The 13,283-nt window shown below is 52.5% G+C and overlaps 4 protein-coding genes across 4 annotated transcripts; 1 reads left to right on the plus strand and 3 right to left on the minus strand.

Moving 5' to 3' along the window:
• Positions 1-1,790: 1,790 nt before the first annotated feature.
• On the minus strand, positions 1,791-2,131 carry LOC129063810 (histone H4). The gene has a single exon (XM_054564876.1). The coding sequence runs from the start codon at positions 2,126-2,128 to the stop codon at positions 1,817-1,819; it is 312 nt and encodes a 103-aa protein (XP_054420851.1). The 5' UTR covers positions 2,129-2,131; the 3' UTR covers positions 1,791-1,816.
• Positions 2,132-5,457: 3,326 nt separating this feature from the next.
• LOC129063855 (uncharacterized) lies at positions 5,458-11,355 on the minus strand. The gene is made up of 5 exons (XM_054564943.1): positions 10,925-11,355; positions 8,612-8,726; positions 7,037-7,170; positions 6,467-6,491; positions 5,458-5,984 (listed from the first exon to the last, which is right to left on the minus strand). Exons 1-5 carry the CDS (start codon positions 11,329-11,331, stop codon positions 5,490-5,492), a joined length of 1,176 nt encoding a protein of 391 aa, XP_054420918.1. The 5' UTR covers positions 11,332-11,355; the 3' UTR covers positions 5,458-5,489.
• On the plus strand, positions 6,895-7,304 carry LOC129063788 (histone H2B type 1-C/E/F/G/I). Its single transcript, XM_054564856.1, has one exon. The coding sequence runs from the start codon at positions 6,923-6,925 to the stop codon at positions 7,301-7,303; it is 381 nt and encodes a 126-aa protein (XP_054420831.1). The 5' UTR covers positions 6,895-6,922; the 3' UTR covers position 7,304.
• A 1,305-nt stretch (positions 11,356-12,660) lies between the features above and the next one.
• On the minus strand, positions 12,661-13,059 carry LOC129063780 (histone H2A type 1). The gene has a single exon (XM_054564847.1). The coding sequence runs from the start codon at positions 13,057-13,059 to the stop codon at positions 12,667-12,669; it is 393 nt and encodes a 130-aa protein (XP_054420822.1). The 3' UTR covers positions 12,661-12,666.
• Between the last annotated feature and the right edge of the window lie 224 nt (positions 13,060-13,283).

The following is a 13,283-nucleotide window of genomic DNA, read 5'->3' on the forward strand; positions in this document are numbered from 1 at the left end:
CACGACCCCAGGGAGAGAGAGGGGAAGGAAGTGTGTGCTGTTATGGGGACGTGGCGGGAAAGAAGGACCGCGCGCTCCCTGGGGCCCGCGCCCGGGACAACTGCGGAGTCTGCCTCTCGGGGCAGTTTGGAGTATGAACGGAGTTTAATGCGTCCACAGTTTTACCGTAGAATGGCCCACTCTCATTCTCGTTTATTAAAGTTGCACAGAAAAACCTACAAATCAGACTATCCAAGGGCCGAATACCCTGCGATAAACTGTGCATGTTGCGGTTTCTTTCAAATGTAAACTCAAGTTTGCAGCCTTGAGGGGGCCTCCCCACCTTTACCCCCCACCAGGCATGACGGAAACGAGGCTCCTGGACCTCTGTCCCCACCGGACGCTGCAGCCTCCGTCGGTCCGCCTGCCGATTCCGATTCCTCTAGTGTCAGGGAGGGACCCTCGGCAGCGCCGCGCCCCAGGGGCATTATCCTGGGCAGCCCAGCGCGGCCCAGTTTACCTCGGCTCCAGGTCTAGGGCAAGCAGCAGGCACTGTGTAATGCAGGCTTGATATCAGACTTCCTTTGCTGGAGCCTGGTACTCCTATTGTATACAATACAGATAGTAAACATTTTTAATCTATAATGATTTCTGTAAACAACATTTTCTCAAATGTCGGACATGACTTGTGTATATGATAAACTTCAGTCTTCCATTAAAAACTTTTCTCAAAGCAAACAAAAATGCTTTTCTGAAGCGTTGCATCAAAAATGGAAATAATTGAATTGGCTGATGCATCCATTTGAGGACATACTTTGTATTTAAAAACTTTTGATAAACACTGTTGCGTTTGAATGGTCCATTTTTTTTTTTAAACGAGGAAACAAACCTTACGATTTACGGAAGGCAGAGTTAAGATTAAGGTGAACTAAGGGGGCGGTAGGCGAGGAGAAAGGGGCCTGGGGCCGTGACCGCGGGAGGGGCACCCCCTTCGCAAACGCGAGGTGAGGCCTCGGGGCGCAGAGGGAGCAGAACATCCGAGTTAGAGCCCGACCCCTTGGCCTGGCGCAGGGTGACGCGCAGGCTGTTCGGCCTCGGGCTCAGGGCGGGGCGGCTTGAGGATAGAAATCGGCCAGACCCAGTCAGTTACATTTTAACTCAAGCCCACCTTTTCTTTGAGGGGCGGGCACAAGTGAAGACAGTTAGGTACCTGGGCGGAGGAGGGCGTTAAGTGAGGCCAGACTGGGCCCTTCTCTCCCCGGGCAAGTTACGAATTAACACCCAGCATTTTTGTTGCAATTCTTATTTTAGTCTCTGGGTTCCTGTGGGCGGCGGCAACACCCTCTCGGACTCGTAATTTATGCACATTTACCGATCCCGCGCCGCCACCCAACCACCACGGGACTAAAACCGGGCTCAGCGGCGCGCCCAGGCCCTCTGGCCAACCAGGCCCGTACCTGATACTCTCCGGCGGACAAGGGGCGGGGGAGTCCCGGCCAAAGAAAGATCTGGGGACTCCAAGTCCCTCCTGCGTTGCGCGTGATAGTGACTAGCAGGGACAACCCCACTCCAAGTTTGCTTTGGCGTTGTACCGCCTGCCCCTGTCCCAGCCTCGCTCCCTCCCGATGAGCCGAGGGCGATGCGAAACCTGTGCCCCTCCGCAAAGATTTAGGCCGTTCACGGAGGAACCACCGACCATAAAATGACGCTGGAATCAAACCCAAAAGGCGTGTTCGCAGAACCATCTAAACACGAAAGGCGCACACAGCTCTTTCCGAGAGGTGGGCGGCCCTGAAAAGGGCCTTTTGGTGGAGACAAAGACGCGGGGACGGATGGTTCAGCCGCCGAAGCCGTAGAGGGTGCGGCCCTGGCGCTTGAGCGCGTAGACCACGTCCATGGCCGTGACCGTCTTGCGCTTGGCGTGCTCCGTGTAGGTGACGGCGTCCCGGATCACGTTCTCCAGGAAGACCTTGAGCACCCCGCGCGTCTCCTCGTAGATGAGCCCGGAGATGCGCTTCACGCCGCCGCGCCGCGCCAGGCGCCGGATGGCGGGCTTGGTGATGCCCTGGATGTTGTCGCGCAGCACCTTGCGGTGGCGCTTGGCGCCGCCTTTGCCGAGGCCCTTCCCGCCTTTGCCGCGACCGGACATGGTGAAAGAGTAACCGCTGCGACGTTTGTCCCTACAGCAGCCGCTGCAGCCGCTTAAGTAACCACTGGGCGGGCCTCGGGTGAAACAGACCGGAAGGGGCGGGGCGCCCAAGCCCCGCCCCTGCCGCGGAAGCCCGGTGTGACGGCGGGGCCTGGAGGTTTTCTTACTCAGAAAATAAGAAATCCTAAACACGGGTGGCTATCGTGTACACAAAAGACACCACCTCGTTGCTGTGTGTGTTTCAGGATTTGTCCATCCCGTGGATGTCATTGGATCATTTCCACGCTGGAAATGAAACAATTACAAAGCGCAGGAAACAAAGGAATCGGCAAGCTAGTTGCCAAGCAACCCAGCCAGGCCCTGGGCTTGGAGTCCCTGAGCTGCCGGCCTCAGCTGGTATTGGCCGTTTGTTAAACTGGGTTTCAGTGGCCTTATCCATAAAAAAGGATACATACTTGTCAATAATTGTGCTGTTGTCAGCCACATGGCTGGCTTATGCAGCCAATTCCCGTCGCCCCGACTTCTGACTAAAGCACACGGAAGGATTTGAAAATGTTTCCAGAATAACACCAGCAAGTACCGTGTGCTTCAAGTTGAAAAAAATTGATCATAGGCGCTCACACAGTGAAGGATTTCGGCGGAAAAGAGTGTGAACCGCCAGGGGCCTGTTACTCCGGAGGGTAGGGCGTGGGGGGGGGGGGCGCGCGTCCTTGTCCGGGCCTGGGGCCCGGCATTCCTCTCAGGCTGTTGTCAGCTCGAAGGAGGAAACGCAATTTTATGCAAATGACAATAATAAAAACGCAGTCCTTGTGAGATGTCTGCGTTATTTTAGAAATGCGTTAAGGCGACATAAAACATGAGAGCATTAGAATGGAAATGACAGCCTTAGAATACAAAGTTCCAAACAAGAGATGGTTTTTATTGTTGTTAAAAACAGAATTCAACCGAGTAAATTTGAAGATCTAATTGGCTTTTTAATCAGTTCGCAATCAGACCACACCCCACTTACAGCTGGAAGGGTCCCCAGAGCGGGTCCCCTTAAGGCGTGGAAAGCTTTTGCAGGGCCAAGGATGGGGCAAGCGAGCCCCAAAGAATGCAACAAAGAAAGGAGAGGATCTCTCTTTGGGGAAAGTGAGCGGGAGGGCTTTATCATGCAGATTTTCTCATCTTTCCAGGGGGCGGCAAGGGCCCAGGTGACAGGTTACCTTGCTGCTGCTCCACCAGACAATTCCACACTTGTTCATTATGCTGTTTGCGGGAGAGATTGAAACTATAATGAGATCAGGTACTGAATCTAGGTCTGGGGATTTTAGCGCAGGCGACACCATTGGGGCCCCGTGGTTTCTGTCCCTTAACATTGTGCACTTTTGATGCACCCAGCACACTGTCCCAAAGGCCATGGAAACTCACCCAAGTTACAGCATCGAAAAATTTGAGGTCACAAATACCACTGTGAAACTCCATTTAGTTTATTTTTAGGTAGAAGCAGCAATTATTTCCAAAAACATGGACCAAGGTAAACAAACCAAAACTCAACCAAATGGATATCTCATCACTAGAACAGCCAGAAAGAGAAAAACTGTGTTTTTGAAAAATCACATTGTTTTGTTAAGCAAGTCATAGAATCCTAAGCGATACACAGTAGCGACTGCTGATTGGTGCAGCTTTTTAAGAACAGTTAACTGGGAATACAGTCCCTAAACCCAGTTTCCCTTAATATAATTGTAATATCAAAACCAAGAAATGGACATTGGCAAATTACAGTCACAAGACTCCAAGCTTTGTTCAGTCGACCAGATGGCGAGGGTCTCGCCTGGGCCTGCGCGTGGCAGACCCTGCGCACGCCTGCCCCGCGGGCGGAGTCACGTGGCCACGACTGTGCTGCCCTTACGAAGCTTCTCTGTCACCGGGGGACTCCGTATGTGGCCCCTTCGTGCTCACACGCACGCGCCTCTCCCCCCTCCCGGGCCTCACTCACCCGGTGTCCCCCGCGGGGCTCGTCCTTTTCCGAGGGGCACGTGAGCGGAACCACACGCTGTAACCGCTGACATTGGCTGTCCTTCCCCACTCAGCATTATGCCCTTGGGATGCAGCCAGGTTGTTCCAGGTATCAATAGCTTCCGGTTTGACGGCTGAGTAGAATTCAGTTGTATCGGGGAATGGGAATTTGTGTCGGCAGTGTAAGGGACGTTAAAACCTGTAGAGAACTTTAATGATTCTATCGGAGCCAAACTGAGGACAGTTGTCACGGAAGCAAATAATGGACTGAGGAAACGCTCCCGGAAGTGGCCATTGGAGCGCTTACCTTTCACCTCAGGATCAAAGGGGAGACAGGAGGGTCACAGGGGATGCCCTGTCGCTCGTTCAGGGAGCTGGGAGACAGCAAAACAGGGAAGCTCGGGCAGTGGGTGAAAAGTCACACAAACAAGCAGTTCTTTTGCATTTGTATTTCATAGTGAACCTGCAACAATTAGCATGATAACAACGACAATGAGGGGACCTGTGGCCTCCATTCCGCTGCAGGGGTCTGCGCCCGGAGGGTAGGCAGAAAGGGGACACCCCGACATCCCAAAAGTTTGCTGTTAGAGGCAAACAGACCAGAGGCAGGAGCAGTTGAGGGGAAGACTGGCCTTTGTCAGGGAAGATACCGGCCTCGGAATGGACTGCCCACGGTAACTCGCTGTTAGGTAGAAAGCTTTTCCATTTCAGACCATCCTAGGTCGTACCTTCTGGTCCCTAAGCTGATAGGGCGCCAGGCAGGCCTCCCCTCAGCTGGTCAGGTATCATATGTACCCCACCCCACAACTCAACACTTTAGTCTGTGTACTAACCATTTGTCCCCCAAAAGATAGTTGTTTCTATTTTAAGGCTGTTGCAAATAAAACTATTAAAAGCTTTCTGCAGAGGGACTTTTTAAATTTCTTCCCCATTACCCCACCTCCAGTTTAATTAAACTTGGTACCCCTACCTTCCACCCATAAATTACAATGTATAAAGGAGCATCTAATATTACAACTTTAAAGTCACAATGTTCAAAACTGTTAAATAGGCAACCTATTAACCCTTTCCAGTCGCTTAGAAAACAAGCGGTTTTGCTGTCACCGACTGCGCAGCCACGAGTGCCCAGAGCCTGGGCGAGCGCTGTGCTGTCCGCGGTGCGTGCAGGCGGAGTCACCCAGGTGCTCGGAGGAGGTGGGAGGCCAGAGCTCTCCCCAGGCAACTGCGGCGCGTACTCCCCCGCCCTCCCCCAACACTTCCCTTAGGAAGATTACATTTCTTGGCTCACAGATCTTCTAACTGAAAGTGTGGGTGGCTCTGAAAAGAGCCTTTGGGTTCAAGGTTGCCACTCGCCGAGGGCAGCTCACGCCCGCTCCCCGCGGATGCGGCGCGCCAGCTGGATGTCCTTGGGCATGATGGTGACGCGCTTGGCGTGGATGGCGCACAGGTTGGTGTCCTCGAACAGGCCCACCAGGTACGCCTCGCACGCCTCCTGCAGCGCCATGACGGCCGAGCTCTGGAAGCGCAGGTCCGTCTTGAAGTCCTGCGCGATCTCGCGCACCAGCCGCTGGAACGGCAGCTTGCGGATCAGCAGCTCGGTCGACTTCTGGTAGCGCCGGATCTCGCGCAGCGCCACCGTGCCGGGCCGGTAGCGGTGCGGCTTCTTCACGCCGCCCGTGGCCGGCGCGCTCTTGCGGGCCGCCTTGGTGGCCAGCTGCTTGCGCGGCGCCTTGCCGCCCGTCGACTTGCGCGCCGTCTGCTTGGTACGAGCCATGCTAAGAGATTGCAAACAACGTTCACAACTGGAGATACTGCTGTGCTTCCTTCTATTTATAACGTCAAACTCCTCCTGATTGGTCTGAATGTTCAAATTTCGCGCCATAAATTCAGTAGCTAAATAGTCCTTGTGATTGGCTATCAGGTCTTTAAAAATCACCCATTGAAAGTGCTCAGTATTTTTTAACTAAGTCCTCCGCCCTTGATGCACCCTGTATTTTGACATGTTCTAAGCATTTCTTAATTGGTTTTGTTTAATCTCCTTAACAATTTCCTTAATCTCCTTTTTGGGAAGTTAAGTTTGGGAAGAGACAATAAAAGATCCAGGGTTTCTCAATCTTCTAAAAAAACTCCGCGTTTGAATATGATCAATGCCATCCAGTTTCATCTTTTAAAAAAACTTTTGACCTTGAAGAGATATTTTATTGCAGCAGTGCAAGCAGCCTATTTCACACTTTCTAGCCTTCCACGGACACTGGTACCCCTTTCGGATACTCTGCTTGGTGTAACAAAAATTCTATCACTGGAGAAGTGAGGTGGTTCTTTGAGTCTTCAAAAGCTTACTTGTTGCCGGCAGTGCTGAGAGCACCTGGAAAGTCCATGGCGTACCTTTGAGTGCATTTAAACATGCAGCTGACTTCTAGGTGCATTTTTCTACCATTAGCAGCTCAGTGATGATTTCACGGGAAAAGTACCGTCAAGAATTGGTGTTACGTTTTGTCTCTTTAGATCTGGATAGAAGAGACAAGGTTCATAAATACGTACTATTTTCAAAACATTACTTTTTTTTGCACTGTTGTGAATATTAAAACTTGCAAAAGGAAGAAGAGAGTTCAGGGCGACTTCCTCATTAAGTAGCTCTGAAATTCCCTTGATTGCGTGGAAGATTGCTACTGGATGACTTCATCCAATCAGGGATGAGCTTGGCTAAGCACCTATTTGCATAGAAGCCCTACAAATATAGCCCAGCCTTAGACACAACACTCATTCTTCTGTTTTCTTGTTAGAAAACTCTGCATCATGCCCGAGCCCGCCAAGTCCGCGCCCGCCCCGAAGAAGGGCTCCAAGAAGGCGGTGACCAAGGCGCAGAAGAAGGACGGCAAGAAGCGCAAGCGCAGCCGCAAGGAGAGCTACTCGGTGTACGTGTACAAGGTGCTGAAGCAGGTGCACCCGGACACGGGCATCTCGTCCAAGGCCATGGGCATCATGAACTCGTTCGTCAACGACATCTTCGAGCGCATCGCGGGCGAGGCGTCGCGCCTGGCGCACTACAACAAGCGCTCGACCATCACGTCGCGGGAGATCCAGACGGCCGTGCGCCTGCTGCTGCCCGGCGAGCTGGCCAAGCACGCCGTGTCCGAGGGCACCAAGGCCGTCACCAAGTACACCAGCTCCAAGTAGACCCGCAAGGAAGTAGCTTGGACTCCTGAACCCCAAAGGCTCTTTTCAGAGCCACCCACGTTGTCACATAAAAGAGCTCTAACGTGAGTGTTGTCATAGATGTTGACATAATTTAAAACGGACCATCTCTTTAAAGAAGCTGTTTTTATGGGTCACTGCTGACAATATGGTACTGTCTACTGGGTAAGGTTAGTTTTTAGTAAACGGAAGTGACTGGGCTAGGACGGAGCCTAAAGGGGACCTGTAAAAGAACTAATTCAAACCTTTCATTATGCAAGTAATAGGCCTTTGGGGCTGCTTTGAAAAGCATCGAGTGGGTTTTACAAGAGAAAGTTACAAACGGAAACCTGAGTTGGGCCAAAAACAAGGCCTCTTCGTTTGGGGGAATGACTTTGGCATGGTCAGTCTCTCCTTCTACAGACAGAATCAACAACACAGTTTCAGCTGTGACTTTTCAAGTCCTCGATTAACAAGCACATAGGTGCCTGAATGTGACCCGTTTGATCCACCCTCTTGGGCTCCTCCGTGGGCCCTGGGGTCGGGATGGAACGGGCTATGCCAGTCTGAGTGCCTGGACTTCTCTAACGGGAGGGCGGGTGGGGGGCTAGGTCCCTGGGTCCGCCTACGGAGGCCGGTTGGCGTTCAGACAGCGACAGGCGCTGGTAGGAAAAGGCCAGCGAGCAGCCCTCAGGGGGCCCCTCATCCAAAATGGGTAAACAGTGAGCAAACGACGCGGGGAGCGTCTGTCTAAAGGTCGACTTATCATTGGCAAAAGCTGAGTTGATCTTAAGTTTTCAGTTTCCCTGGAGGCAGCTCTGGGGGGTAGAGGGGGCCAAAGAAGGTGGGAACGGAGGAGACAGGGACACAGGAAATGCAAAAATGGGCAGCCTTCAGAGTTCGGTTGTGGAATGTAGTTCACAGGAGATTGAAGGCGTTTGATCCACCGTGTGTGCTCTGCTGGAGAGATGGGGGGCCAGGTGCACACTCCCGGTCCGCCCAGCCCCTGCTCCTCCAAAGACGTGGTCCTCCATTCCCCCCTCAGCCCAGAGGGAGCTCCTGGCAGGAAGGAGGGGGAGGGAGGAGGAAAGGTCAGGGAGAAATGTGTGAAACACAAAACCAGGCATTCAAGTAGGGCGACTGCCCCATTCACAGTCTATGAGGAATGTGGTATCTTGCCCAGCCTCTTTCCCGTCACGTCTTGCTGTACATTTAAGGTTCATTCAAAACAAATGAATCATGGAACACGGGCACTTCAATTGGTCTGTGAGCCATTCTGTTCCATGGCCTTGGAAATGGCCGGCTTGGCACTGGATTGGGCGCTTCCATTGCATTGAGGTAATGCCCCTGTTCTCCTTCATAGGCCCCATCCACCCCGTGGTCCAGGAGGTTTGCTCCGGCTTCGGCCATCACACTCACATTCTGTCTTGAAGGAAGAAAAAGGGGCAAGTTAGTACCCACGCACATTTGTTGAAGCCCTGAGAGGCGGTAAAATTTCACCTTTGCTAAGACGCCATGGACCAAAAGAAATGGCCTTGTCTGGCTGCCAAGGAAGCTTGAGGTGTTTAATGATGAACTAAGAAAGGAAGATCAAAATGGGGGCCATGGCAGTCCCTACCCCATGTCATGCCTACAGGCAGCACAAATAAGATTCAAGAAAGCTGATGAGTCCCCAAGTCTTCAGAAGGACAGAGACGTGTCCTAATGCAACACGAATGAATTGTAAATACTGGCAAGAATGGTTTCCGTGGGAAAGAAAATGAGTTAATATCACTCTAGTTAGAATGAAATTATCATTTTGACGCGCACAGGGCCTGATGGCACCGGGAGCCTAGAAGCAGCGGTGCGCAGTGAGCCCGGGGCTGCGGACATCGGGAAGATGCCCCAGACCCGGAGGGAGACCCGCATGGTCAGGCTCCTGCGTTCTGTGAAAGAGCTCAGCCTGAGTCTGGAGTCCAGCGACACCCAGCTGGTCCCAATGGGCATTGCAAGGGCACCTGTCCGGGACACAAGGTCCAGTCCTATCTGCCCCTGTGCAGCCTTTTATGTCGGTGGGTTTTCCTCGGCTCCTGCAGGAAACATGCCAGCTGTCCTGTGCACTCAACACGGAGACCTCGGACCTATAGTGGAATCAAAGGCCTTAGGTGCACTTGGTCATGGGCCATTGCTTTAGAGAACATTTAATTACATGATAGAAAGAAACATGCAATTTGCAAATACTTCCTACTGGAGAGAGTCCATAGGCAGGCTGCTTTTCCTGATGAGACCCAAAGAACCGCTTAGAGAACAGGCATCTAAAACTGGCCTCCGTGGGAATCGCCTGAGGGGAACTTGAACCGTCAGGCCGACCTGGATGGCTCTGCGACTCCGCATCTCCAGCAAGGTCCGAGCGGTGCCCATACTGCTACTTGTCCCCAGACTCTAAAGTCCTCTGGGCTCAGCCTTCAGTTCTGCTGCCAATGGGCTCATTAGAAATCCTGAGGACCGATTATCAGTGATACAATGCCCTCGTTGTTCTGTGAGAAAAGGACAAAGACTTCACAGGAAAGCCAAAACTACTTCCCTTTTAACTTTACCCTGCGATGGAAACTCACATGAAAAAGCATCAGACATGTCTCCACAGCACTAGTTTCTCAATGATCAATGACCAAACACACAGGAACAAAGTGCGAGGAGGGGTCAGTGGAAAATGCACACCCTACATCCAACCCTAGTCCTAGTGCAACACAGGATTGTGGGTAAGGAACCTCACCTCTCAGAATCGATGTCCCAAGGTAACCCAACGCTGCCCCTTCCCAACTACCTGAGACACAAGGAAACAACCCGGCTATCGCAGGCACCCCTCAGCGCACCTGCAAACCATTTACACCCTACCTCCCGGGAGTCAGCGCAGCTCCTGCTTTGGGGCAAACTTGCACATAACCTATCCACTTCCCGGGCACAAAGCTGTCCGGGAGGGAGGGTAGGAGACAGTGGGCGCTTCAGAGGAAACTGCAGACCAACCAGTCCCACTTGACTCCTGTAAACAAGTCAAGGATTACGCAGTAACTTTATGAAGACAAATCTCCACCTAAATGTCCCCAATCAATTTCAAGCAAAAACGTCAAGACAATTAAAACTGTAACTTAATACACAACTAGGAAAATTATAGCTAATTCTGAAAAAAAAAAAAAAAGGGAGGTGACCCTTAAGAACCGTGTAGTGGGTTAGATCAGCGCTGGGACAGGCCAATTCTGGGCTCTGACCTATTTCCTGATGCGCTCCTCTGCGTCCCGGGCTCCCAGGTGGGGGAGGGCCCACAGGGCTGTGCCCAGACCTGAGCAAACCCCAGCTGCTGCGCTGCTCGCAGGGGCTGAGGGGGTCTACCTTTATAGCACAAAAGGCGTGAACTGTTGTCAACAATTGAGGAGGATTGCCTTTAAGTTTGGAGTTACTCAGTTTCACCAGTGCAGGCGATGACACTTCCGCACGCTCGGTGCGTTCGCATGTATTTGCAAAAATCCCTGAATTAAGGGTGCCAGCTAGAGCCCAAGTAATTTGCATACAGCTCTTTTAACTGAAAGTGTGGGTGGCTCTGAAAAGAGCCTTTGGGTTCAAGGTTGCCACTCGCCGAGGGCAGCTCACGCCCGCTCCCCGCGGATGCGGCGCGCCAGCTGGATGTCCTTGGGCATGATGGTGACGCGCTTGGCGTGGATGGCGCACAGGTTGGTGTCCTCGAACAGGCCCACCAGGTACGCCTCGCACGCCTCCTGCAGCGCCATGACGGCCGAGCTCTGGAAGCGCAGGTCCGTCTTGAAGTCCTGCGCGATCTCGCGCACCAGCCGCTGGAACGGCAGCTTGCGGATCAGCAGCTCGGTCGACTTCTGGTAGCGCCGGATCTCGCGCAGCGCCACCGTGCCGGGCCGGTAGCGGTGCGGCTTCTTCACGCCGCCCGTGGCCGGCGCGCTCTTGCGGGCCGCCTTGGTGGCCAGCTGCTTGCGCGGCGCCTTGCCGCCCGTCGACTTGCGTGCTGTCTGCTTGGTGCGAGCCATTTCAAGAATAGTGATAGAAAGTACTGACTTGAACAAGGAGGAAGAAGTAGGCTTTATATATCCTCGAGAACATTCTGATTGGTTGTGCGCTTTTTCAAAAGTCCCGCGCAAGGAAACCACTGGCTGAAAAGTAAACGAGGTGATTGGTCAATTATTAGAAGCGGGGTGACGCGCTCCACAGTTAACGAGGTGATTGGTCAATTACTAGAAAAGGGGTGACGCGCTCCACAGTCCAATCCCTTCTCTGTTTCTGTTTAGGGCTAACAGCTGCCGTTGTCTGAGCCAGGAGGCCACAGAAAATAGCTGGTTTATGAGCTTATGCATTAAGAGCAGATCGGTCTGGTTCGTAGGTCCCACGCTGTGACCTGCTTGCTTTTGTTTGCATTCTTGAGAAATACGATTAGATTTCCACTAACAGTGGAATAAAAGTTTTTCTTTTGGGTTTATATTCCACTTTAAAGTAAATCTATAAAAACGAGGTTTCATTTAGTGTAGATTTCAGTGCACTTCATTTCTTGTTTTCTGAAAAGGAGATAAACTAAAAATGGTCAATGCCAATATCAGCAAAATTTAAAAGGCCCGCCCTGATGTGATCGGACATCTTTCACTCCTCTGTTCTATTATTTCTTTTATTCATATTTTACGCTTCCTGACAGCAGGTTTCCTTGAATATACAGGGTGCATATCATTGTGTGTATGTGTGTGTGTGTGTGTGTGTGTGTGTGTCTACAGTGCACATTTTCACAAAACAATTTGAACACGCTGAGGCGTGGTCTCAGTTCCTCCCTGACGTGTCCTACGTGGCCAGTCAGAACTTCTGTCCTGGCCCAGAGCTGCATCTACCCTCAGTAAAGGAGGGGCCAGAGACCCGTTTCATCAGTTTTTGGAATTTCTTGGTGTATAAAGTGTGAGCAACGGCTTACAACGCTGACTGAACTGACTCTTTGTGACAACACGTAGAACCCTAGTATTGAAAAAAAGGACACACGCAGATTCCAGCATTTTGGCTTTTCAGGGGAAGTGGGTGGTGCTATTTCCCTACCGGGACTGAGACCGCTAAGCGCTTCACTTCCAAGCCTGAGGGCTGCTGCTCGACCCCCTTCATTACAGGATACAAAGTATCTGTGTGCCTGTTTTACGGGGCTGCAGCAAGTTCTTTTTTATTGCAGATTTCAAGTGGGTACTTGCAGGTCCTGGGGGTTTTCATACCGCCACCTACTTGTAGGTGGAGAAATGACGGCGACGGTTATGCAAGCCCTTTTGGTGAGAAGGTGGGTGGCTCTGAAAAGAGCCTTTGGTTTCAAGTGCCGAGTGGCGGCCCCGCGCTGCAGGCTTTTACTTGCCCTTGGCCTTGTGGTGGCTCTCGGTCTTCTTGGGCAGCAGCACGGCCTGGATGTTGGGCAGGACGCCGCCCTGCGCGATGGTCACCTTGCCCAGCAGCTTGTTGAGCTCCTCGTCGTTGCGGATGGCCAGCTGCAGGTGGCGCGGGATGATGCGCGTCTTCTTGTTGTCGCGGGCCGCGTTGCCCGCCAGCTCCAGGATCTCGGCCGTCAGGTACTCCAGCACGGCCGCCAGGTACACGGGCGCGCCGGCCCCGACGCGCTCGGCGTAGTTGCCCTTGCGCAGCAGGCGGTGCACGCGCCCCACCGGGAACTGGAGGCCGGCCCGCGACGAGCGCGTCTTGGCCTTGGCGCGCGCCTTGCCGCCCTGCTTTCCGCGTCCAGACATGGTGAGCTCTAAAGTCTACTAGCAGATCCTGGCAGTGCAGAGGCAGCCCTTTTTATAAACCTTTTTGGGCGCGAAAGAGATACGTCATTGGTTTAGACTGCGGCTTCATCTTAACTCAAAAACAGGGCACATTTCTCATTCTTTCGTCTGATTGGGCAGAGGTATCTTTTTTTTGACGTGGCTTGGAATATCCACCAATCAGACAAAGGATTTTAGCACCTTAT

The sequence above is a fragment of the Pteronotus mesoamericanus genome, unplaced genomic scaffold (assembly GCF_021234165.1).
Source record: "Pteronotus mesoamericanus isolate MK-2021 breed Mesoamerican mustached bat unplaced genomic scaffold, CSHL_Meso_final scaffold_99, whole genome shotgun sequence".
Classification (NCBI taxonomy): Eukaryota; Metazoa; Chordata; class Mammalia; order Chiroptera; family Mormoopidae; genus Pteronotus; species Pteronotus mesoamericanus.

Excerpts from the sequence above, each read along its gene's own strand:
- LOC129063810 (XM_054564876.1), bottom strand. The coding sequence starts at position 2,128 with ATGTCCGGTCGCGGCAAAGGCGGGAAGGGCCTCGGCAAAGGCGGCGCC.
- LOC129063788 (XM_054564856.1), top strand. The coding sequence starts at position 6,923 with ATGCCCGAGCCCGCCAAGTCCGCGCCCGCCCCGAAGAAGGGCTCCAAG.
- LOC129063855 (XM_054564943.1), bottom strand. The coding sequence starts at position 11,331 with ATGGCTCGCACCAAGCAGACAGCACGCAAGTCGACGGGCGGCAAGGCG. Across the intron at positions 8,727-10,924 it reads CGCATCCGCGGGGAGCGGGC|ACAGAATGTGAGTGTGATGG; the intron begins GTGAGCTGCCCT and ends TCTTCCTTCAAG. Across the intron at positions 7,171-8,611 it reads CAATGGAAGCGCCCAATCCA|TGCGCCAGGCGCGACGCCTC; the intron begins GTGCCAAGCCGG and ends CGCTTGTTGTAG.
- LOC129063780 (XM_054564847.1), bottom strand. The coding sequence starts at position 13,059 with ATGTCTGGACGCGGAAAGCAGGGCGGCAAGGCGCGCGCCAAGGCCAAG.